Raw genomic sequence first — 23,260 nt, 5'->3', positions numbered from 1 at the left:
ATGGGTGCAGCTGTTGTATAGGGCCCCAGTGGCGAGTGTGGTCACGAATGGACGGGGATCTGCATATTTTCGGCTCCATAGAGGGACGAGGCAGGGATGTCCTCTGTCCCCATTACTGTTTGCACTGGCGGTTGAGCCCCTGGCGATAGCATTGAGGGGTTCCAAGAAGTGGAGGGGAGTACTTAGAGGAGGAGAAGGACACCGGGTATCTCTGTATGCGGATGATTTGTTGTTATATGTAGCGGACCCAGCGGAGGGGATGCCAGAGATAATGCGGACACTTCGGGAGTTTGGAGAATTCTCAGGATATAAACTGAACATGGGGAAAAGTGAGTTGTTTGTGGTGCATCCAGGGGAGCAGAGCAGAGAAATAGAGGACTTTCCGCTGAGGAAGGTAACAAGGGACTTTCGTTACTTGGGGGTCCAGGTAGCCAAGAATTGGGGTACATTGCATAGGTTAAATTTAACGCGATTGGTGGAACAAATGGAGGAGGACTTCAAGAGATGGGACATGGTATCCCTGTCACCGGCAGGGAGGGTGCAGGCGGTTAAAATGGTAGTCCTCCCGAGATTCCTCTTTGTGTTTCAGTGCCTCCCGGTGGTGATCACGAAGGCTTTTTTAAAAAGGATCGAAAAGAGTATCATGAGTTTTGTGTGGGCGGGAAGACCCCGAGAGTGAGGAAGGGATTCTTACAGCTTAGTAGGGATAGGGGGGGGGCTGGCACTACCGAGCCTAAGTGAGTACTACTGGGCCGCCAATAACTCAATGGTGAATAAGTGGATGGGAGAAGAGGAGGGAGCGGCGTGGAAGAGATTGGAGAGGGCGTCCTGTAGGGGGACTAGCCTACAAGCTATGGTGACGGCCCCATTGCCGTTCTCACCGAAGAAATACACCACAAGCCCGGTGGTGGTGGCGACTTTGAAAATTTGGGGACAGTGGAGACGGCATAGGGGAAAGACGGGAGCCTTGGTGGGGTCCCCGATAAGAAATAACCACAGGTTTGCCCTGGGGAGAATGGATGGGGGATTTGGAATATGGCAAAGAGCAGGAGTAACGCATCTGAAAGATCTGTTTGTGGATGGGAAGTTCGCAAGTCTGGGAGCGCTGACCGAGAAATATGGGTTGCCCCAAGGGAATGCATTCCGGTATATGCAACTGAGGGCTTTTGCGAGGCAGCAGGTGAGGGAATTCCCGCAGCTCCCGACGCATGAGGTGCAGGACAGAGTAATCTCAAAGACATGGGTGGGAGACGGTAAGGTGTCAGATATATATAGGGAAATGAGGGACGAGGGGGAGATTATGGTAGATGAGCTGAAAGGGAAATGGGAAGAAGAGCTGGGGGAGGAGATTGAGGAGGGGCTGTGGGCGGATGCCCTAAGTAATGTAAACTCATCGTCCTCGTGTGCCAGGCTAAGCCTGATTCAATTTAAGGTGTTACACAGGGCGCATATGACTGGAGCACGGCTCAGTAAATTTTTTTGGGTAGAGGATAGGTGTGCGAGATGCTCGAGAAGACCAGCGAATCACACCCACATGTTCTGGTCATGTCCGGCACTACAGGGGTTCTGGGTGGGGGTGACAAAGGTGCTTTCGAAAGTAGTGGGGGTCCAGGTCGAACCAAGCTGGGGGTTGGCTATATTTGGGGTTGCACAAGAGCCGGGAGTGCAGGAGGCGAGAGAGGCCAATGTTTTGGCCTTTGCGTCCCTAGTAGCCCGGCGCAGGATACTGTTGATGTGGAAGGAAGCCAAGCCCCCAGGGGTGGAGACCTGGATAAATGACATGGCAGGGTTTATAAAGCTGGAACGGATTAAGTTCGTCCTAAGGGGATCGGCTCAAGGGTTCACCAGGCGGTGGCAACCGTTCGTCGAATACCTCACAGAAAGATAGAGGGAATGGAAAAGAAGAAGGCAGCAGCAGCAGCCCGCGGGAGGGGTGGGGGGGGGGAGGAACCAGAAGGAGTCTCAGGGTTATTAATATATATGTATAATATGTATAGATCGTTGCTATGAATAATTGTATATTGGACTGTTAAATCATATTTTTGGAGAGTGTTTATCTGAGACAAGGCAGTTGCCATTTAGTTTTAGTTTTCGTTTTTGTTATATATTATTTATTCTTTGTTTATAAAACAGGTCATTGTTATTTATACTGTTATATTATTGTGTAAAGGATACACAATGTACTGTGATGGTTGACCAAAAATTTTCAATAAAATATTTTTTTTAAAAAAATGATTTAAATGAGGGAACTAAATGTCATATCTCCAAATTTGCAGATGACGCAAAGCTGGGTGGGAGGCTGAGCCGTGAGGAAGATGCAAAGATCCTTCAGTGTGATTTGGACAAGCTGAGTGAGTGGGCAAATGCATGGCAGATGTGAATAAATGTGAGGTTATCCACTTTTGTAGCAAAAACAGGAAGGTGGGTTATTAACTGAACGGCTATACATTGAGGGCAGCAAATGTACAATGAGACCTGGGTGTCCTCATACACCACTCACTGAAAGTAAACATGCAGGTGCAACAGGTGGTAAAGAAGGCAAATGGTATGTTGAGTTTTATAGCGAGAGGATCCGAGTACAGGAGAAGGGATATCTTGATGCAATGTTGCAGGGCCTTGGTGAGACCACACCTGGTGCTGTTTTGCTCTCCTTATCTGAGGTAAGATATTCTTGCTCTAGACGGAGTGCAGCAAAGGTTTACCTGACTGATTTCTGGGATGGTGGGATTGACATGAGGAGAGATTGAATTGGTTAGGATTATATTCTCTGGAGCTCAGAAGAATGAGGGGTAATCTCATAGAAACCTACAAAATTCTAACAAGACCAGACAGGATAGATGCAGGAAGGATGTTCCTGATATTGGGAAAGTCCAGAACCAGGGGCCACAGTCTGAGGGTATGTGGTAGACCATTTGGGACTTAAGATAAGGGGAAATTGCTTCACCAAACGTGTGGTGGACAGCATAGTAGCACAGTGGTTAACACTGCTGCCTCACAGCACCAAGGACCCGGTTTCGATTCTGACCTTGGGTGACTGTGTGGAGCTTGCACATTCTTCTCCCGGTGCTCTAGTTTCTTCCCACAGTCCAAAGGTTTAGCACAGTGGGCTAAATAGCTGGCTTGCAATGCAGAACAATGCCAGCAGCGCGGGTTCAATTCCTGTATCGGCCTCCCCAAACAGGCGCCGGAATGTGGCGACTAAGGGCTTTTCACAGTAACTTCATTGAAGCCTACTTGTGACAATAAGTGATTATTATTATTATTAGGTATGCAGGTTAGGTGGGGTTAATGTCTGATATGGCAGGGGAGTATTTCTAGCTGGGGTGCTCTTTCAGAAGGCTGTTGCAGACTTGAAGAGCTGAATGACCTCCTTCTGCACTGTAAGGATTTTATGCTGAGCCTGTGGATTTGACAAACACAGAAAGTAATTGTGGCTAAAATATTGCATGTTTTCAAGAAGCAGTTAGATATAGCTCTTGGGGTGAAAGGCATCGAAGGATATGGGGGGAAGGCAGAAACAGGCTATTGAATTAGATGATCAGCCATGATGATAATGAATGACAAAGCAGGTTCGACGGGCTGAATGGCCTACTCCTATTTTCTACGTTTGTATGACTCAGAAGCATGACTATTATCACTGAGGCAAACCACCAAGGATGTCTTTCGAGTCATTAATTCTAAGCCTCTCTTTAATTTATTGGCCTGCACCCTCAATATTCCACTAGACGGCATGTTAATACTCTCAAAAAGAAGGACATGTGGAGTTCATCATTTCGTTTGAAGGGTCATTGTCGACCAGGTTAAAATTTCCATTCTGCACTCTGAGCACGGTGCCTCAGACACCCGGAAGGCATGCTGAAAATGTTACAGATGAAAAATCCAGGATCACTCCTGCATTATTTCCAATGCTCCCAGTAAAAAAGGTTCTGCACTAGGAGAACAGTAAGACTGATTTCTTTCATGAAAGTCAGTTGTACTAATTCAGAAGCATGTATTTTATGCTGGAGATTCCAGCGAATTGATAAATTAACTGTCACAACGCACTTCACGTTTATCTCCAGTCATGTGAGGAAAGTAAAAACATTTTCAGATTCCAAGTAAAATATTCAAGATGTTGAGGAAAACATTGCAAGTCAGTCTCAGTTCATTGTATCAAGACATTTATGGTATTCACTTTCTTCAGTACTAAACCCCTTGTACATGTCTGGTGAACTTGATAAAATATGCCGTAATATGAAATACATTGAAAACATTTTTATTTTTTGTTGTTTGTAAAATATTACTTCACGTGCTCACAAATGCAACTGCAAAAATTAAATCATGCTCCCAATTGCACTCTGTTAAAAATATGTCAATGAAGGGCTCCTCGTTTCCACATTGTGCGGCTAGGATGTCACGCAACCTGCCTCTGAAAATGGCATTGGGTGTCTATGTTGCTGCAGGACATGACACAATTCAGTGACAGCCTCTCTACAGAAGCACAGCTCCTTTTGAGCTGTTTCTCAGACAATTGCAATATATTCGCCTGGATCGATATGCACTCTACTGGAGGTAAAGGGTTCCGAGAGAACATGTAGAAGGTACAAAACAAACTGCACAATATATGGAAATGGGCTAACAATGATAGCTGAAATTTATGCAAAATAATGTACCACACAAATATACAAACGCCTGCTACTCCCAAGATATGCCCCTTGAGCCAGCTCTGCCATTTAACTGGTTTATCTTCTACCTCAATGCCATCTTCCCATACTATCCCAATATCCCTTGATATCATTGGTATCTGGAAACCTCTTGACATCTGCCTCAAACATACTCAGTGACTGAGCCTCCATAGCCTTCTGGGGTAGAGAAATCCAAAGAGTCACCACATTCGGACTGAAAAAATTGTTCCTCCTCTCGTTCCTAAATGGCCAACTTCTTATTCTGAGACTGTGCCCCTGGTTGTAGAGCCCCCACCCCCCAACAAAGGGACACTTCCCATATCATAAGATCATAAAATATTAGGCCATTTCGCCCATCATGTCTGCTCCGCCATTCAATCATAGCTGATATGTTTCTCATCCCCATTTTCCTGCCTTCTCTCCATAACCACTGATTCCCTTATTAATCAAGAACCTATCTATCTCTGTCTTAAAGCCATTCAGTGACTTGGCTTCCACAGCCTTCAGCGGTAATGAGCTCCACAGATTCCCTACCATCTGGCTGAAGGAATTCCTCCTCATCTCTGTTTTAAAGGATCTTCCCTTCAGTCTGAGGCTGTGCCCTCAGGTTCTAGCTTCGCCTACGAGTGGAAACATCCTCTTCACATTCACTCTATCCAGGCTTCAGTATTCTGTAAGTTTCAATGAGATCCCCCTCATCCTTCTAAACTTCATCGAGTACAGACCCAGAGTCCAGAACCACTCCTCATATGACAAGTGCTTCATTCTGGAGATCATTCTTGTGAACCTCCTTTGGACCTTCCATCCTTAGATACAGGGTCCAGAACTGCTCACAATATTCCAAATGGCGTCTGACCAGAGTTTTAAACGGCCTCAACAGTACATCCCTTCTCTTGTATTCTAGCCCTCTCAACATGAATGCTAACATTGCATTTGCCGTACTAACTGCCAACTGAACCTGCATGTTAACCTTAAGAGAATCCTGCACTAGGACTGCTAAGTCCCTTTGTGCTTCTGATTTCCCATTTAGAAAATAGTCTAAGCCTGTATTTTTCCTACCAAAGTGGATAACCTCACACCTTTCCACATTGTATTCCAACTGCCACCACTTTGCCGACTCCTAGCCTGTCCAGATCCTTCTGCACTCTCCCTGCTTCCTCAACTCAACCTGCCCCTCTACATATCTTTGTATCATCTGCCAACTTAGCAACAATGCCCTCAGTTCCTTCTTCCAGATCATGAATGCATATCATGAATAGCCATGGTTCCAACACTGACCCCTGCAGAACACCACTAGTCACCAGCTGCCATCATGAAAAGGACCCTTTGATCCCCACTCTCTGCCTTCTGTCTGTCAGTAAATCCGCTATCCCATTGAGCCCTGTAAGAATTTTGGCACTTCAATGAGATGATGAGGTCAAAGTTTTTTTTGCATTTTGTAAATAAGCCTGCTCCAGCTTATGCTAAATCTGAACCACATATGCAAGTTCCAAACAAGGGAAGAGTTAGTGCAGATAACAGCAAATTACTGGATGCTGGAATGTGAAACAAAACCAGAAAATACTGGACAATCACAGCAGGTCTGACAGCATCTGTGGAGCAAGAAGGGAGCTAATATTTCGAGTCTGGATTACTCTTTGTCAAAGCTTTGTCAAAGCTGACTCTTTGTCAATAGACAAGTTTCCCCACCTCAAACTCTGACTTGCAATTACTCCCAGATAGGAGTCGCTAAAGATGAACTATTTCTTCTGGTAAGGGCATCCAGAACAAGGAAACATAACCATTAATCTAGACGTTTCAGGGATTAGGTATAAATTATTTCTTCAGAAGTGGTAGTGAAAGCCTGGACCTCTCTTGAGCTCCTAAAAAGCTTTTGAGTTTACATCAGTTGAATATTTCAAATCGAGATTGATAGAATTCTATTAGGCAAGAATATTAAGAGATGTGGATCCACAATGTACAATCAGAGTTGTGCTATAGATCAACCATTGTGTAGTAAAGGGTTAACATAAGAAGCATAAATATTCTAATTTAATAATAATGACAAATCCCAAGACTGAGAGGTAAGAGCGATCTGGAAGAAGAGAAGATCTAACTTCATGCAGAGGACCAAATGTGTACATACTTGCTGTAAATAAACAGTTACTCTTAAAGAGACTATGTACTCAAGCAGCAAATCTTGGGGGCTGAGACAATTGCAAAACCCTATCTAAACCCCAGCCCACAATGGAAAATGGTGGTAGCGAGTAAAAGAAAACCCAGCAAAGATTGAAAGAAGATACAGGGATGGCAGGAGAGGAGGTCCTCAAAGGAAGGACAAAAGAGAAAATCAATTCCAAGAGTCACCAAATCATCAGAACATTGTGAGAGCTGCAGTTTCAAGGTATAAGGAAGGAACTTAAGCAAGGAGTCAGGAGGGCTAGAAGGGGTCACGAAAAGTCATTGGCAAATAGGGTTAAGGAAAATCCCAAGGCTTTTTACACGTACATAAAATGCAAGAGGGTAGCCAGGGAAAGGGTTGGCCCACTGAAGGATAGGCAAGGGAATCTATGTGTGGAGCCAGAGGAAATGGGCGAGGTACTAAATGAATACTTTGCATCAGTATTCACCAAAGAGAAGGAATTGGTAGATGTTGAGTCTGGAGAAGGGGGTGTAGATAGCCTGGGTCACATTGTGATCCAAAAAGACGAGGTGTTGGGTGTCTTAAAAAATATTAAGGTAGATAAGTCCCCAGGGCCTGATGGGATCTACCCCAGAATACTGAAGGAGGCTGGAGAGGAAATTGCTGAGGCCTTGACAGAAATCTTTGGATCCTCGCTGTCTTCAGGGGATGTCCTGGAGGACTGGAGAATAGCCAATGTTGTTCCTCTGTTTAAGAAGGGTAGCAAGGATAATCCCAGGAACTACAGGCCGGTGAGCCTTACTTCAGTGGTAGGGAAATTACTGGAGAGAATTCTTCGAGACAGGATCTACTCCCATTTGGAAGCAAATGGACGTATTAGTGAGAGGCAGCACGGTTTTGCGAAGGGGAGGTCGTGTCTCACTAACTTGATAGAGTTTTTCGAGGAGGTCACTAAGATGATTGATGCAGGTAGGGCAGTGGATGTTGTCTATATGGACTTCAGTAAGGCCTTTGACAAGGTCCCTCATGGTAGACTAGTACAAAAGGTGAAGTCACACGGGATCAGGGGTGAGCTGGCAAGGTGGATACAGAACTGGCTAGGCCATAGAAGGCAGAGAGTAGCAATGGAGGGATGCTTTTCTAATTGGAGGGCTGTGACCAGTGGTGTTCCACAGGGATCAGTGCTGGGACCTTTGCTCTTTGTAGTATATATAAATGATTTGGAGGAAAATGTAACTGGTCTGATTAGTAAGTTTGCAGACGACACAAAGGTTGGTGGAATTGCGGATAGCGATGAGGACTGTCGGAGGATACAGCAGGATTTAGATTGTCTGGAGACTTGGGCGGAGAGATGGCAGATGGAGTTTAATCTGGACAAATGTGAGGTAATGCATTTTGGAAGGTCTAATGCAGGTAGGGAATATACAGTGAATGTTAGAACCCTCAAGAGTATTGAAAGTCAAAGAGATCTAGGAGTACAGGTCCACAGGTCATTGAAAGGGGCAACACAGGTGGAGAAGGTAGTCAAGAAGGCATACGGCATGCTTGCCTTCATTGGCCGGGGCATTGAGTATAAGAATTGGCAAGTCATGTTGCAGCTGTATAGAACCTTAGTTAGGCCACACTTGGAGTATAGTGTTCAATTCTGGTCGCCACACTACCAGAAGGATGTGGAGGCTTTAGAGAGGGTGCAGAAGAGATTTACCAGAATGTTGCCTGGTATGGAGGGCATTAGCTATGAGGAGCGATTGAATAAACTCGGTTTGTTCTCACTGGAATGAAGGAGGTTGAGGGGAGACCTGATAGAGGTATACAAAATTATGAGGGGCAATGACAGAGTGGATAGTCAGAGGCTTTTCCCCAGGGTAGAGGGGTCAATTACTAGGGGGCATAGGTTTAAGGTGAGAGGGGCAAGGTTTAGAGTAGATGTACGAGGCAAGTTTTTTACACAGAGGGTAGTGGGTGCCTGGAACTCGCTACCGGAGGAGGTAGTGGAAGCAGGGACGATAGGGACATTTAGGGGGCACCTTGACAAATATATGAATAGGATGGGAATAGAAGGATACGGACCCAGGAAGTGTAGAAGATTGTAGTTTAGTCGGGCAGCATGGTCGGCACGGGCTTGGAGGGCCGAAGGGCCTGTTCCTGTGCTGTACATTTCTTTGTTCTTTGTTTTTTATAACTCAAATCCAGAGACTGAACAGCAGTGAGCACAAGCCTAAAGCAGCAAGCAGCAGCAGCAGAGAAGCAGGGACAATTCCAGGGCTCAACAGAAGCATACAATCCACCCTACCACTCCCAGAGTTTCTGCACCATTTTAGAGTGCAGAAGGTCTACAACAGGCTCACAACTGGGACAACTGGAGCAAAAAGCTCACTCGATGCAGAACAGTTTCAGGATTACATAAAACAATACGTGAAAAATTGCTTCGGTGCAGAGGGATGAGAGAGAATCACAGAAAGTTAGTATGCAGGTGCAGCACGATGACACAGTGGTTAGCACTGTTGCTTCACAACGTCATGGTCCCAGGTTCGATTCCCAACTTGGGTCACTGCCTGTGTGGAGTCTGCATGTTCTCCCTGTGTCTGCATAGGTTTCCTCCGGGTGCTCTGGTTTCCTCCCACAAGTCCCGAAAGACATGCTGTTAGGTAATTTGGACATTCTGAATGCTCCCTCTGTGTACCCGAACAGGCGCCGGAATGTGGCAACTAGGGGCTTTTCACAGTAACTTAATTGCAGTGTTAATGTATGCCTACTTGTGTAAATAAAGATTATTCTTATTATTGTAATACGGAAGGCAAATGGAATTTTGGCATTCATTGTGAATGGAATAGAATATAAAAGTAGGGCACAGCTGTTGCAATAGTGTAGGGCATTGGTGACACCGCATCTGCATACAATTTGGTCCCTTGACTTGACGAAGGATGTAATTGCATTTGCGGCAGTTCAGAGAAGATTGACTAGATTGATTCCAGGGATGAGGACTTGTCTTATGAAGAGAGATTGGGAAATTTAGGCCTATATTCCCTGGTGTTTAGAAGACTGAGAAGAAATCTAATTGAGGTATAAAAGATGCTAAAGGGGTTTAACAGGGTAGATGTAGAGCGGATGTTTCTCTTTGTTGGACTTCTAGAATGAGATGGAATAGTTTTAGGCTAAGGGGTGGCAGATTTAATACAGAAATGAGGAGGAATTACTTCACTCTAGGGTTGTGAACCTGTGGAATTCTCTACCTCAGAGTGCAGTGGACTCCGGAGCACTAAACAAATTTAAGGAGGGGATAGATAGGTTTTGATGTGTAGCAGGATGAAGGGTTATAGGGAGCGGGCTAGAAGATGGAGATGAGGCCGAGATGAGATTAGCCGTGATCGTATTGAATGGCGGAGGAGGCTCCAGAGGCTGAATTGCCGACTCCAGCTCCTAATTCCTATGCCCTTATGTTTTTGGAAAGGTCAGTCAGTACTCTGCTTTATGTTGTAGGATCCATGGCCAATGATGTGATTAAAAAGGCAGTGAGATGATGAGAGTTCAGCTTCTAATGAAGTCCTGCAAGCCCTCGACTATTGTTTCAGGGTGTATCGGAATTTAATTATTGAGAGGGCTAAATTTAATGGAAGAAAGCAAAGGCCAGGCAATTCCCCCAAAGGCTGCATTTATGGAATTTTAAAACATGAGCTGATTTGCAACACAATTTTTGTCAGGGTTCCAGATGAAGCATTATTAGATCCCTCACAGTCAAGAGAGGATTTAATGTTTGTTAAAGAGTGTAGATCTTGAAACAAACGGAGCTTAAAAACCTCTAACCGGGCAGCATGGTAGCACAGTGGTTAGCACAGTTGCTTCTCAGCTCCAGGATCCCAGGTTTGATTCCCGGCTTGGGTCACTGTCTGTGTGGAGTCTGCACATTCTCCCCGTGTCTGCGTGGGTTTCCTCCGGGTCCTCCGGTTTCCTCCCGCAGTCCAAAAATGTGTAGGTTAGATGGATTGGCCATGCTAAATTGCGCTTAGTGTCCAAACAAAAGTTAGGAGGAGTTACGGGGACGGAGTGGAGGCTTGGGTTTAAATGGGGTGCTCTTTCCAAGGGCTGGTGCAGACTCGATGGGCCGAATGGCCTCCTTCTGTACTGTAAGTTCTATGATTCTATGATTCTCTTGTGGAGGTTCAAATGTGTAAATATTTGCTGTAAATAAACATTTCTGGTTAAAGAGACTACTGTCGTGAGTGACATTCGTTTGGGAGTGTAGACAGTCCCCAAAACTCTCTAAATGCATACCACACAACAAAACAAACATGATCTAATTTAGGGCTGAATGACCGGCACTTCTGTTTAGATCTCAATATCCCTCACTATCATTTTAACAGCAAAACATCCACATACCTGTTTCAGGTTATAGAATCCTCTCTTATCACAGTTTGGGATATGAAACCTGTAGAGCTCTTCATTAGTGTGCTGTTGAATCACAATAATCCTGTCAATAGCTCGTTGCATTTCCTCCTGGCATGGACCCTGTGTGAAATCAAAATGGTCATGACATGAAAAGGTTTTCTTTTAATCTGACAGACATTAAGCCCCAGGAAGTATATGATAAAACACAAATGTAATTATTCAACCTCATTAAATCTTCCCAATTGAAACATGGACTGGAATTCTCCAGCAGTTCACTGGCAGCGAGATTCTTTGGTCCTGCAGACCGTGCTCCCCTACCCTTGGGTTCCCCGGCAGCATGGGGTGACTTCAGTGGGAATTTCCATTGACAGCGGCGGGAGCCGAGAATCCCATTGCCAGTGAACGGTGCGCCGCTTCTTGCTGCTGAGAAACATGCATCTGGGAGACTGGAGAATTCCGCCACTTATATCTGTGCCCTTTTCTTCTTGGTCCTTCCACCAATCGCACAATATCTCTCCCTTTAATCTGTACAGACCCCTCTATCAAAGTTCTCTTTCCCAAGTGGTAACAGCCCCAGCTTCTACAATCCACCTGTATAACTGAAGTTCCTCAGAACTGAAACCATTGTTATGAATTATTTCCAGACTCTCTTTAATGCCTTCACATCCATCCTATAAGGCGGTGGCCAGAATTGAACACAATACTCCAGTTGAGGTCAAATCAGTGTTTTCTACAGATGTATCCTAAGTTCCTTGTTTTGTTCTCTATGCCTCACTATATAAAGCCCAGGATTTGTAAGCTTTAAAAAACATTCAGCTGTTCTGCCACCTTCAATGATTTGGGCACATGTACTCCTGTTCACCCTGCGCTTGCACACTCTCTGAAACTGCACTCATTAGTTTATATTGGGCGCGGTGCAATGGCTACGCTGCGCTGGAAAATCGCTGTGGAACAGCAAGGTCGATAAAAGAGAGGAGATCCTGCTCTGGGGATCTACCGGCTCGCAATGTCTCGGGAGATCCAACGTGATCTCGCAAGACGTTGCAATGTAAATCCCACCCACAATCACTTTTTGGCAAATTTGCATATTAGAGCGAGACATTCTGACTCAAATGTGCAGATTCCTGAGGCACCTGAGGCTTTGGGATTCATCCACTTCACATCATAGAATCATAGAATCATAGTGAAGAAGGAGGCCATTTGGCCCATCGAGTCTGTGCCGGCTCTTCGAAAGAGAACCCTACCCATCCCACACCTCCACCCTATCCCCATAACCCAGTAACCCCACCTAATATAAGGGCAATTTTGGACACTAAGGGCAATTTATCATGGCCAATCCACCTAACCTGCACATCTTTGGACTGTGGGAGGAAACCGGAGCACCCGGAGGAAACCCACGCACACACGGGAAGAACGTGCAGACTCCGCACAGACAGTGCCCAATCCAAGAATCGAACCTGGGACCATGGAGCTGTGAAGCAATTGTGCTACCCACTGTGCTACCGTGCTGCATCAAAGACCTTGGGTGAGCACTGTTGAGTACTAGTCCCCACAAATGGATCGCACTCATGGGGGCTCCCTGGGAATTGGAGGGTACAGCCTCATGCCCTTTGGGAAGGGTGGTGCCCAGGCATTGCTGGTGCTACCTGAGCACCCTGGCAGTGCCACCTTGGCACCATGGCAGTGCCACCTGGGGGACAGCCAGGCATTGCAGGCTGGCATGGGCACTGCCAGGTGGGCACTGCCAAGGTGGCAATTTTTGTGTGTATTCGATTGGGCCAGGGTGCCCGGTGTGTATGTGTTTCATTGTTACTTTTCCGCCCACTCCACAAATCTGTCCTTGTCATTTTAAAGTTTGTTGTATATTCATGTTTGTTACTAGTTGGAACAAGTTCACTTTAAGTCCAGTCACGTGATGTTTTGATGATGTCATTGGCCGTTTGCTTGGGCAAATGAGCAGTCTATCATCGTAGATTATCATAGAATTTACAGTGCAGAAGGAGGCCATTCGACCCATCGGTTCTGCACTGGCCCTTGGAAAGAGCACCCCACCCAAGTCCACACCTCCACCCTATCCCCATAGCCCAGTAATCCCACCTAATCGTTTTGAACACTAAGGGCAATTTAGGATGGCCAATCCACCTAACCTGCATATCTTTGGACTGTGGGAAGAAACCGAAGCACCCGGAGGAAACCCATGCAGACTCGGGGAGAACGTGCAGAGTCCGCACAGACAGTGACCCAAGCCGGGAATCAAACCTGGGACCCTGGAGCTGTGAAGCAACTGTGCTGACCACTGTGCTACGGTGCCACCCGATCTTTACAGCCTGTTGAGTAAACACCTTTCCAATATAGCTCTTGTTTGTTTGTACCTTTTTTGTATTTGTTTATGGGATGTGGATATTGCAGGCTTTGCCAGTATTTATTGCCCATCCCTAATTGCCCTTGAAGGAGCAGTTAAGAGTCAACCACATTGCTGTGGGTCTGGAATCACATGCAAGCCAGACCAGGTATGGACGGCAGATTGCCTTCCCTCAAGGACATTAGTGAACCAGATAGGTTTTTTACGACAATCGACAATGGCTTCATGATCATCATTAGACTTTTAAAATTTCAGATTTGTATTGAATTCAAATTTCACTATCTGCAGTGGCAAGATTTGAACCTGGGGGACCCAGCATTACTCTGGGTCTCTGGTGTACTAGTCCAGTGACAATATGACCACCTCCACTAAGTTTGCAAGCCTCTACGTTTAAAATGCCACAAGGTTTAACACTATCCCCCTCACAGTTCACAGTAGTTCCAAGTTTTGTGTTGTTTACAAATTTTGAAATTGCGCCCTACACAGTAAATTGCCTAAGATATGTAATGATCCTGCGCCAGACCTCCAAATGTTTGGCATGATCCAGTGAGGGACCAATAACCTTTTGTTTAAAGTAGACAAACTTTGAGATTGTAGACATGTCTCAAGCGAATAAAGCCACAAGATTCCACAGACTTTGAACAAACAAAAATAATCTTTACTATGCAAGGTCAGAAAGACAACTGTAGCACTGTGAGTCAACCAATCTCATAAAGCCATAAGAATAAGGAATAGGAGTAGGCCATTCAGACGTTTGAGCCGGCTCCACCAACTAATAAGATCATGGCTGATCTAACACTCATTGGAATCCTACCCCTTTAACAAGGGATTACAGTCTTTACGTTGAAAGTTCTAACCTTGGAATTCTCTCCAAATGTCAATCCAATTCGGACGGCTCCAATGATGTCATCTCCTGAGATCCTGATCCCCTGGATTGCCGAGTATGCACTCAAACATCAACTTGCAAGCACAACGTCAGCTCTTTGGCAATGCCAAACAAGATACTACTGTTCCAAAGGGTTAGCATTGCTCCAATGGCCCGCAGCATGGATTCAAATGCCTTTGGCAGCCTTCTTAGATCTTCAGGGCTTCTCCTGAACCCTCTTTGGTCAAAGTGCTTCCCTGAATCCTCATCACTTAAAGTCTACCAACCGCAGCCCTTTCTCCACTCTTTTTTCTCTTATTTTGGACCTTTCCCGTACCGGCCTCCCTGAACAGGCGACTAGGGGCTTTTCACAATAACTTTATTTGAAGCCTACTTGTGACAATAAGCGATTTTCATTTAATCTCATTTTCCATGACCCCTTTCCCTGCCTCCCCCTCCTTGTCCACTACCTGGGATTCTTCTCTGCAATGGTGCTCTACCCAGGTCACATGACCAAGGTTTTTGTACTATTTTACCTTTTAAGCACTGATGTCAAGATGGCAGAGCTTTTTGGCAGTTCAAGGAGATACCTGGAAGTGAGCATGCAGACCCAGAGAAACTGCTACACACTATGGATGTGCCAAAACTCATGTCCTGTCAGGGTTTGTGGTTCCTCTGTCCAAAGAACTTGAAATGCTCAATTGCCCATGCATAACCCGCTCCCAATCTGCACATGCACGGAAACCCTGAGCTTATCAGGACTTTGAGTTCCTGGCCTCTGCTCTTGATGAGAGGGAAAGTTGGCTTTCATAATAGACATTAATATATATCAGGAAGACCAAGGAGCCTAACATCGACCCTGGGGAACTCCGCTTTCAAACCTTCCTCCCAGTCTTGCCTTGGTCATTCAAGAGGCACTGAGTGGCAATCAGATACTCAACCACAACAAGTTACCTCAGACCACCATCCTGGACCTCACAGTAAGTAACTAAGAATATCCATGACAAGGCCTGAGAGCTGAGAGTAAATGATCTTCTTAACCTCTTATGAATAATGTTTGTGGGCGGATAAACAAGCAAATTGGAAAACATTAAAAAAATTAAATTAGGAATGAATATTATTTGATACTTTACATGTATATAAAGTATATATATATAGAAAGAATTTCATTATGAAATACTGAAAAGAATGGCAATTAGCTCATGTCAGGTTGACGTGTGGCTTGGAGAGGAACTTGCAAGTGGTGACTTTCCCACCACATTTTTCAGCTGTGAACTTTTTTTAATCAAAGTGAAAGATGTTTGTGCAGAATAAGTTTCTTCTTGTAAGACACGATACATATGGCAACATTTTGGCTGCTGTGGAAAGAGTTTGAATTTGCTGCCTGGTGTAAAGCTGGCAATACGGATCGGCTGTTTGTTATAAAAACTGGAAGATTTTCATAACTGTGTGCTGGCAATGCCAGTTATAGATCTTGATGACAAGTTGAACATATACCCCACGTAGTCTATGTAAGGAGGACATGGAGAATTGGTTAGCGATGAGTCTTAGGCGTAGCTATAATTTGAAGGTTTCAGTGGTGGTGGGAGTAAGGTAATTATTGAGATATTTTTGAATTCAGGGGACCTGGATCAAGCATTCCAAACTAAACTAAAGTATGGTTAGATACAGACTGTAGCTCATGTATTCTTCCATTGAATCCTTCCTCAGAATGAATATTGTATCATTGTGACATTTTCCACTTGTGACACCAAACCTTCTGACCCGTCTAAGTGAGGACACTAGTTTTTAACTATTTTCTACCCGCTTGTAGAATATACCTATTAGGATGTGCATTATAAATGCCCCCAAAACACGTATTCAGCCAACAGACAGACGAAAGGGATTTTCAAACATTAAACTATCAGACTGGACAGTATTCAAAACTACATGCCAGAAATGAAACAATGTCTAATTCATCAGATCGGCAGATCTACTGCAGTGCAAGTTTTAACAGTTTGAATAACAATAATGGGTCTTAATAGCCATCTATTTAATAGAAAATTTCCGAATCAAAGGTGCCTCCTACAGGCTCCAGCAAATAGACATTTGATGAAGTGCAAAAAGACCACAGGTTGTGTGCATTGGTGGGTATTTAATTCAGTGCCATTTGTTTCAGAATGGATCAGAAGCTGCGCTTTTCAGTTTATTATGATGCCAAGAGTTCAACAATGACTACAGATTAGAGAAAACAATGTGGTAAAATGTGATTCTTTTTGCCTGATGTCAGTGGAGCGAGGCGAGTTGACTGTCTCCTGCTCTTCACACTTGAACTCCTCTACTAAATATTTCACTGAAAGGAAAAGACAAGCTGTTCAAAAAAATAAGAAAGCATCAGTCTCTTCTCTTTTAAAAATCGCTGCATTTATTTCAGAAGTAATAAAATACGAATGAGGTATCAAGGATTTCTCATCTTATAAGTTACAAACCTTTAGATTTGATGAAGAATGCGATGATGCCTCCATGTGGTCAAGGAAGACATTGCACAAAGAGTATTTGTTCAGGTGAATTTTATAAATTCCATGCTTCCATTGTTAATCTAACTAGCAGAGATCAGATTATATAATTTTAAAGAAATCATTAATTGAAGACTTTTTCTTCTTTCTCTCTGTCTTATTCTTTCTTCCTCTTATTCTGCTTTCTTTCTTTCAATTTTGCACTATTAAGTGCCTACTCAGCTCTCAGGGTAGAATTTTCCACTCTTGCCAGCAGCAGGAATCGTGGCAGGCACTTCGCTTTCCAGGAGGCAAAAAAAATCTGTTTCCCAACTGCGGGATAAATTGTGATTTCTGACTTTGAAGGTTGAATAAACATGGGCCGAGCTGCCTGCAAACAATGCAGGGAATTAAGTTCTCCACCAGCGAGAATTTAGAATGTTCAGTTTTACGACGATATGTCCTAGTGGGCTTCAACTCTTCCATGAATCTGAGGTCAGTAAATGCTGATTTCATCTTCTTGGGGGCTGTGCATAACGTCACTCATCTCACAAAGAATCAGAGAATCTTTAGAGTGCAACAAGCTCATTTACCTTGTTCCATGTACTGCGCGCATTTAGGTACAACACCCTCAATCCGGCATTGAATTTAGCAAACCTCCTGGCTGGGAGGTTTGCTAAATTCACTCGGGAGGATTTAAACTAGTATGGCAGCGGGGTGGGAACCAGAATATGAGCTTAGAAGGTGTAATAACTGAAGGGGAAATAGAGAACCAAAATAAAAGAACAGCAGCACCCTCAGGCAGAGCAAAAAACGTGACAAGTGTGAAAAGGGAGGTGGTCAATGCAGGATTGAGGGTGTTGTACCTAAATGCGCGCAGTATATGGAACAATGTAAATGAGCTTGTTGCGCACATTGAAATTGGCCGGTACAATATTGTGGGCATCACAGAGACATGGCTGCAAGGGGATCAGGGCTGGAATCTAAATATACAAGGATATATGTCCCATCAAAAGGACAGGCAGATGGGCAAAGGGGGCGGGGTTGCATTGTTAGTAAGGAATTAAGTTAAATTGCTAGCAAGGAGCGATATAAGACCAGAAGGCATAGAAGCTCTGTGGGTAAAGTTGAGGAATCGCAAAGATAAAAAGACCCTGGTGGAAGTTATGTACAGGCCCCCTAGCAGTATTCAGGAAGTAGGGCAGAAAATCAATCAGGAGATAGAAAAGGCATGTAAAAAAGGCAATATTACAATAATCATGGGGGACTTCAATATGCAGGTGGACTGGGAAAATCAGGTTGGTCGTGGATCCCAAGAAATGGAATTTGTGGAATGTCTAGGCAATGGTTTTTTGGAGCAGCTTGCGACAGAGCCTACTAGGGAACAAGCAATTCTGGATTTAGAGACGTGTAATGGCGCAGACCTTTTTTAAAATTTAGAGTACCCAATTCATTTTTTCCAATGAAACGGCAATTTATCGTGACCAATCCACCTAGTTTGTACATTTTTGGGCTGTGGGGATGAAACCCACGCAAACACGGGGAGAATGTGCAGACAGTTACCCAGAGCCGGGATCGAACCTGGGACCTCGGTGCCATGAGGCCGCAGTGCTAATCCACTGCACCACCGTGCTGCGGTAATGAGGCAGGCTTGATTAGGGAAGTTAAGGCCCCAACGGAGTCCCTGGGCGCGCACTCAGAGCCTGTGCAGACCAGCTGGCGAGTGTATTCGCAGATATCTTCACCACACCACTCCACCGCTCTGAGGGCCTCACCTCCTTCAAGAAGACCACCATAATACCAGTACCAAAGAAGAACAAGGTAGCCTGCCTCAACGACTACCGACTGGTGGCCCTGACGTCTGTTATCTTGAAATGCTTCGAGCGGCTAATCATGAAACGGATGACTGCCAGCCTCCCAGACGGTCTCGATCCATTGCAGTTTGCCGATCACCGCAACCAGTCCACAGCAGATGCTATCTCCCTGGCTCTACAATCAACATTCAAACATTTTGACAAGGACACCTATGTAAGACTGCTGTTCATCGACTTCATCTCTGCCATCTGTCGTGTTAATCACCCTGGGGTAACACGGACTGCAACTGGATGCAGTTGTACTTGAAAGCAGACTCCAAACTTTGGTGTTGGTTCAATACGCTTTATTGAACTTGTTAAGCAGTGCACACAGTTCGCTGTGGGTTTGACACTCTACTAATCTAAGCGTGCTTACTATAACTAACTAGATCAGACTAGCTCTGAGCCACGTGTAGAAGGTGCTAACTGATATATATACCCTGACTGTCATTCCAGTTGTCACCAGTGGAAAGAGGCAGAGTGTTGATGCCTCGTGTGTTTTATAGTGGGAGACCACATTCTAGCGTTCTGCCTGGTGATTGGTTGTGTTCAGTCTTGTGTGTTGATTGGCTGTACTGGGTGTCTGCCACTGCCTGTCTGTATCTCATTATGTGCATGAGTGCATATCATGACACCTTCAAGGCCATTATCCCGACAAAACTAATAACCAAACTCCGCAATCTTGGACTTTACCCCTCCCTGTGCAGCTGGATCCTCGACTTCCTTACCAACAGACCGCAATCTGTCAGGATAGGCAACAGCACCTCCTCCACAATAGTCCTCAACACCGGAGCCCCGCAAGGATGTGTGCTCAGTCCTCTACTGTACTCCCTATACACACATGACTGTGTGGCAAGATTTAACGCCAACTCAATCTATAAGTTTGCGGATGATATGACTGTGGTGGGCCGTATCTCAAACAATGATGAATCAAACTACAGGAGGGAGATAAATTACTTGGTTGCATGGTGTACCGAAAACAACCTCTCTCTTAATCTGATCATTGACTTCAGCAAGCGTAACATGACACGCACTCCCGTCAGCATCAATGGCTCCAAAGTGGAGATAGTCGATAGCTTTAAGTCACTGGGGGTCACCATCACCAACAGTCTGTCCTGGTCCACTCACGTTGATGCAACAGTCAAGAAAGCCCAACATCTCTACTTCCTATGGAATCTAAAGAAATTTGGCATGTCTGCATCGACTCTCACAAACTTCTACAGATGTGCATAGAGAGCATCCTATCCAGCTGCATCACAGCCTGGTATGGCAACTGCTCGGTCCAAGATCGCTAGAAACTGCAGAGTGTGGTGAACTCAGCCCAACGCATCACACAAGCTTGCCAACCCCACATTGATTCTGTATACACCTCCCGCTACCTCAGGAAGGCAGACAGCATTATCAGAGATCCCTCCCACCCAGGCTTTTCCTTCTTCCAGGCCCTTCCATCAGGCAGAAGGTACAGAAGTCTGAAGACCCGCACATCCAGACATAGAAACAGCTTCTTCCTCACAGCTACAAGACTCCTCAACGACTCCCCCTTGGACTATCTGTTCGCTGTAAGAACACTATTCATGATGCCCTATGCTGCTCTTGCTCATGTATTTGCTTTGTTTGGCCCCTTGTTCTGCACTGTAACCAATCACTGTTTGTCGATGGACCATTTGTCAATGTACTCTGTTGATTATTCTTGTGTCTACTATGTACGTACTGTGTACGTTCCTCGGCCGCAGCAAAATACTTTTCACTGTACGTCGGTACATGTGACAATAAATAAATCAAATCAAATCAAGGTGAAGGAACCATTCGGGAGCAGTGACCACAATATGATAGAATTTACCTTGCAGTTTGAGAGGATTTACCTTGCAGTTTGAGAGGGAGAAGTGCAATCAGATGTAATTGTATTACAATTAAATAAGGGTAACTACAAAGACATGAGGGAGGAGTTGGCCAGAGTTGATTGGAAAAGGAGCCTAGCAGGGAAGACAGTGGAACAGCAATGGCAGAGGTTTTGGGGGTTATTCGGGAGGCCTTTAAAAGTGAGCAGGGAACAACTAAAAAAGCAAGAAGGGGGGAGAAGATGAAGTATGAGTGCAAGATAGCTAGTAATATAAAGGAAGATAGGAAGAGTTTTTTTCAATTTATAAAAGGTAAGAGAGAGGCAAAGATAGACATTGCATCACGGAAAATGTGGCTGGAGAAGTAACAATAGGAAACAAAGAAATGGCAGATGAACTGAATAGTTACTTTGCATCAGTCTTCATGGTGGAAGACACAAGTGGGATGCCAGAGCGCCAAGAGAACCAGGGGCCTGAGATGAGTGCAGTGACCATTACTCAGGAGAAGGTTCTGGGGAAACTGAAAGATCTGAAGGTGGATAAATCACCTGCACTGGATGGACTATACCCCAGGGTCCTAAAAGAGATAGCTGAGGAGATTGTGGAGGCATTGGTGATGATCTTTCAGGAATCACTGGAGGCAGGAAGGGTCCCAGAGGACTGGACAGTGGCTAATGGAACACCATTGTTTAAGAAGAGAGGGAGGGAGGTAGAAGACGAGAAATTATAGGCCGGTTAGCTTGACTTAGGTCATTGGTAAGATTTTAGAGTCCATTATTAAAGATGAGATCGCGGAGTACTTGGAAGTGCATGATAAAATAGGACTGAATCAGCACGGCTTCATCAAGGGGAGGTCATGTCTGACAAATCTGTTAGTGTTTTTTGAGGAAGTAATAGGAAGTTACCAGTGGACGTGATTTATTTAGATATCCAGAAGGCATTTGACAAAGTGCCGCATCGGAAAATGTTAAATAAGTTATGAGCCCATGGTGTTCAGGGCAAGATCCTGGCATGGATAGAGGATTGGCTGACTGGCAGAAGGCAGAGAGTGGGAATAAAGGGGTCTTTTTCAGGATGGCAGCCGATGATTAGTGGTGTACCTCAGGGGTGGGTGCTGGGACCACAACTTTTCACAATATACATTAATGATCTGGAGGAAGGAACTGAAGGCACGGTTGTTAAGTTTGCAGATGATACAAAGATCTCTAGAGGGGCAGGTAGTATTGAGGAAGCAGGCGGGCTTCAGAAGGACTTGGACAGGCTAGGTAAGTGTGCAAAGAAGTGGCATATGGAATACAATGTGGAAAAGTTTGAGGTTATGCACTTTGGAAGGGGAAATGGAGACATAGACTATTTTCTAAATGGGAAGATGCTTAGGAAATCAGAAGCACAAAGGGACTTGGGTATCCTTGTTCATGATTCTTTTAAGGCTAACGTGCAGGTTCAGTCGGCAGTTAGGAAGGCAAACGCAATGTTAGCATTCATGTCGAGAGGGCTAGAATACAAGACCAAGGATGAACTTCTGAGGCGATACAAGGCCCTGGTGAGACACCATTTGGGTATTGTGGGCAGTTTTGGGCCCCGTATCTAAGGAAGGATGTGCTGGCCTTGGAAAGGATCCAGAGGAGGTTCACAAGAATGATCCCTGGAATGAACAGGGATCAGGATGTCGTATGAGGAACGGTTCAGGTCTCTGGGTCTGTACTCGTTGGAGCTTAGAAGAATGAGGGGGGATCTGATTAAAACTTACAGGATACTGCGAGGCCTGAATAGAGTGGAGGTGGAGAGGATGTTTCCACTTGTAGAGAAAAACTAGAAGCAGAGGACCCAATCTCAGACTAAAGTGACGAACGATCCTTTAAAACAGAGATGAGTAGGAATTTCTTCAGCCAGAGGGTGGTGAATCTGTGGAACTCTTTGCCGCAGAAGGCTGTGGAGGCTAATTCACTCAGCGTCTTTAAGGCAGAGATAGATAGGTTCTTGATTAATAAGGGGATCGTGGGTTATGGGGAGAAGGCAGGAGAATAGAGATGAGAAAAATATCAGCCATGATTGAATGGCGGAGCAGGCTCGATGGGCCGAGTGGCCTAATTCTGCTCGTATGTTTTATGGTCTTATAAAAGGAGTCCATTCGGCCCGTTGAGCTTGCACTGGTTCGCTGAAAGAGCATTCCACCTCGCCCCACTCCCCTGTCTTATCCCCATAGCCTTGTACATTCTTCCATTTCAGATAACAATCCAATTCCCTTTAGAATTCTCGATCAAATCTGCCTCTACCACCATCTCAGGAAATTCATTTCAGGTTCCAATCACCCTCTGGGTGAAAAGTCTTTCCCTCACATCACTTTTACTCCTTTTGTCAATTCTTTTGAAACTAGTGCCATCTACTTCTTGATGCTCACCTGCGTGGAAAGTTTCTCACTATTTATATTGTTCATACCTCTCAGGATCTTTAATATCTCTATCAAGTCTCCTCTCAGCCTTCTTTTCTCCAAGGAAAACAGTTCCAACCTCTCCAATCCATCTTCCTAGCTACAGTTCTTTATCCCTGGAATAACTCTTGTGAATTTCCTCTGTATTCTCACCAATGCCTTCACCTCCTTCCTCAAGTATGGTACCCAGAACTGGATGTTGTACTCCAGATGAGGCCTAATTTGTTACATTTTTTATATGTTTGGCCTGGCTTGCCATACTTCG

The 23,260-nt window shown here is 44.9% G+C and overlaps 1 protein-coding gene across 1 annotated transcript in view; it reads right to left on the bottom strand.

Annotated features, from left to right (window-relative positions):
* The window catches only part of LOC140425039 (insulin-like growth factor-binding protein 4), a 166,494-nt gene that overhangs the window by 6,529 nt on the left and 136,705 nt on the right, over window positions 1-23,260 (bottom strand). The window contains exon 3 of the mRNA XM_072508829.1: window positions 11,164-11,292. Coding sequence (XP_072364930.1) covers window positions 11,164-11,292 — 129 coding nt within the window. The remainder of the gene's footprint in view (window positions 1-11,163; window positions 11,293-23,260) is intronic.

This window comes from Scyliorhinus torazame, chromosome 6, assembly GCF_047496885.1.
Source record: "Scyliorhinus torazame isolate Kashiwa2021f chromosome 6, sScyTor2.1, whole genome shotgun sequence".
Taxonomy (NCBI): Eukaryota; Metazoa; Chordata; class Chondrichthyes; order Carcharhiniformes; family Scyliorhinidae; genus Scyliorhinus; species Scyliorhinus torazame.
The sequence above is the reverse complement of the archived record's forward strand: the minus strand, read 5'-3'. Positions and strand labels throughout refer to the sequence as shown.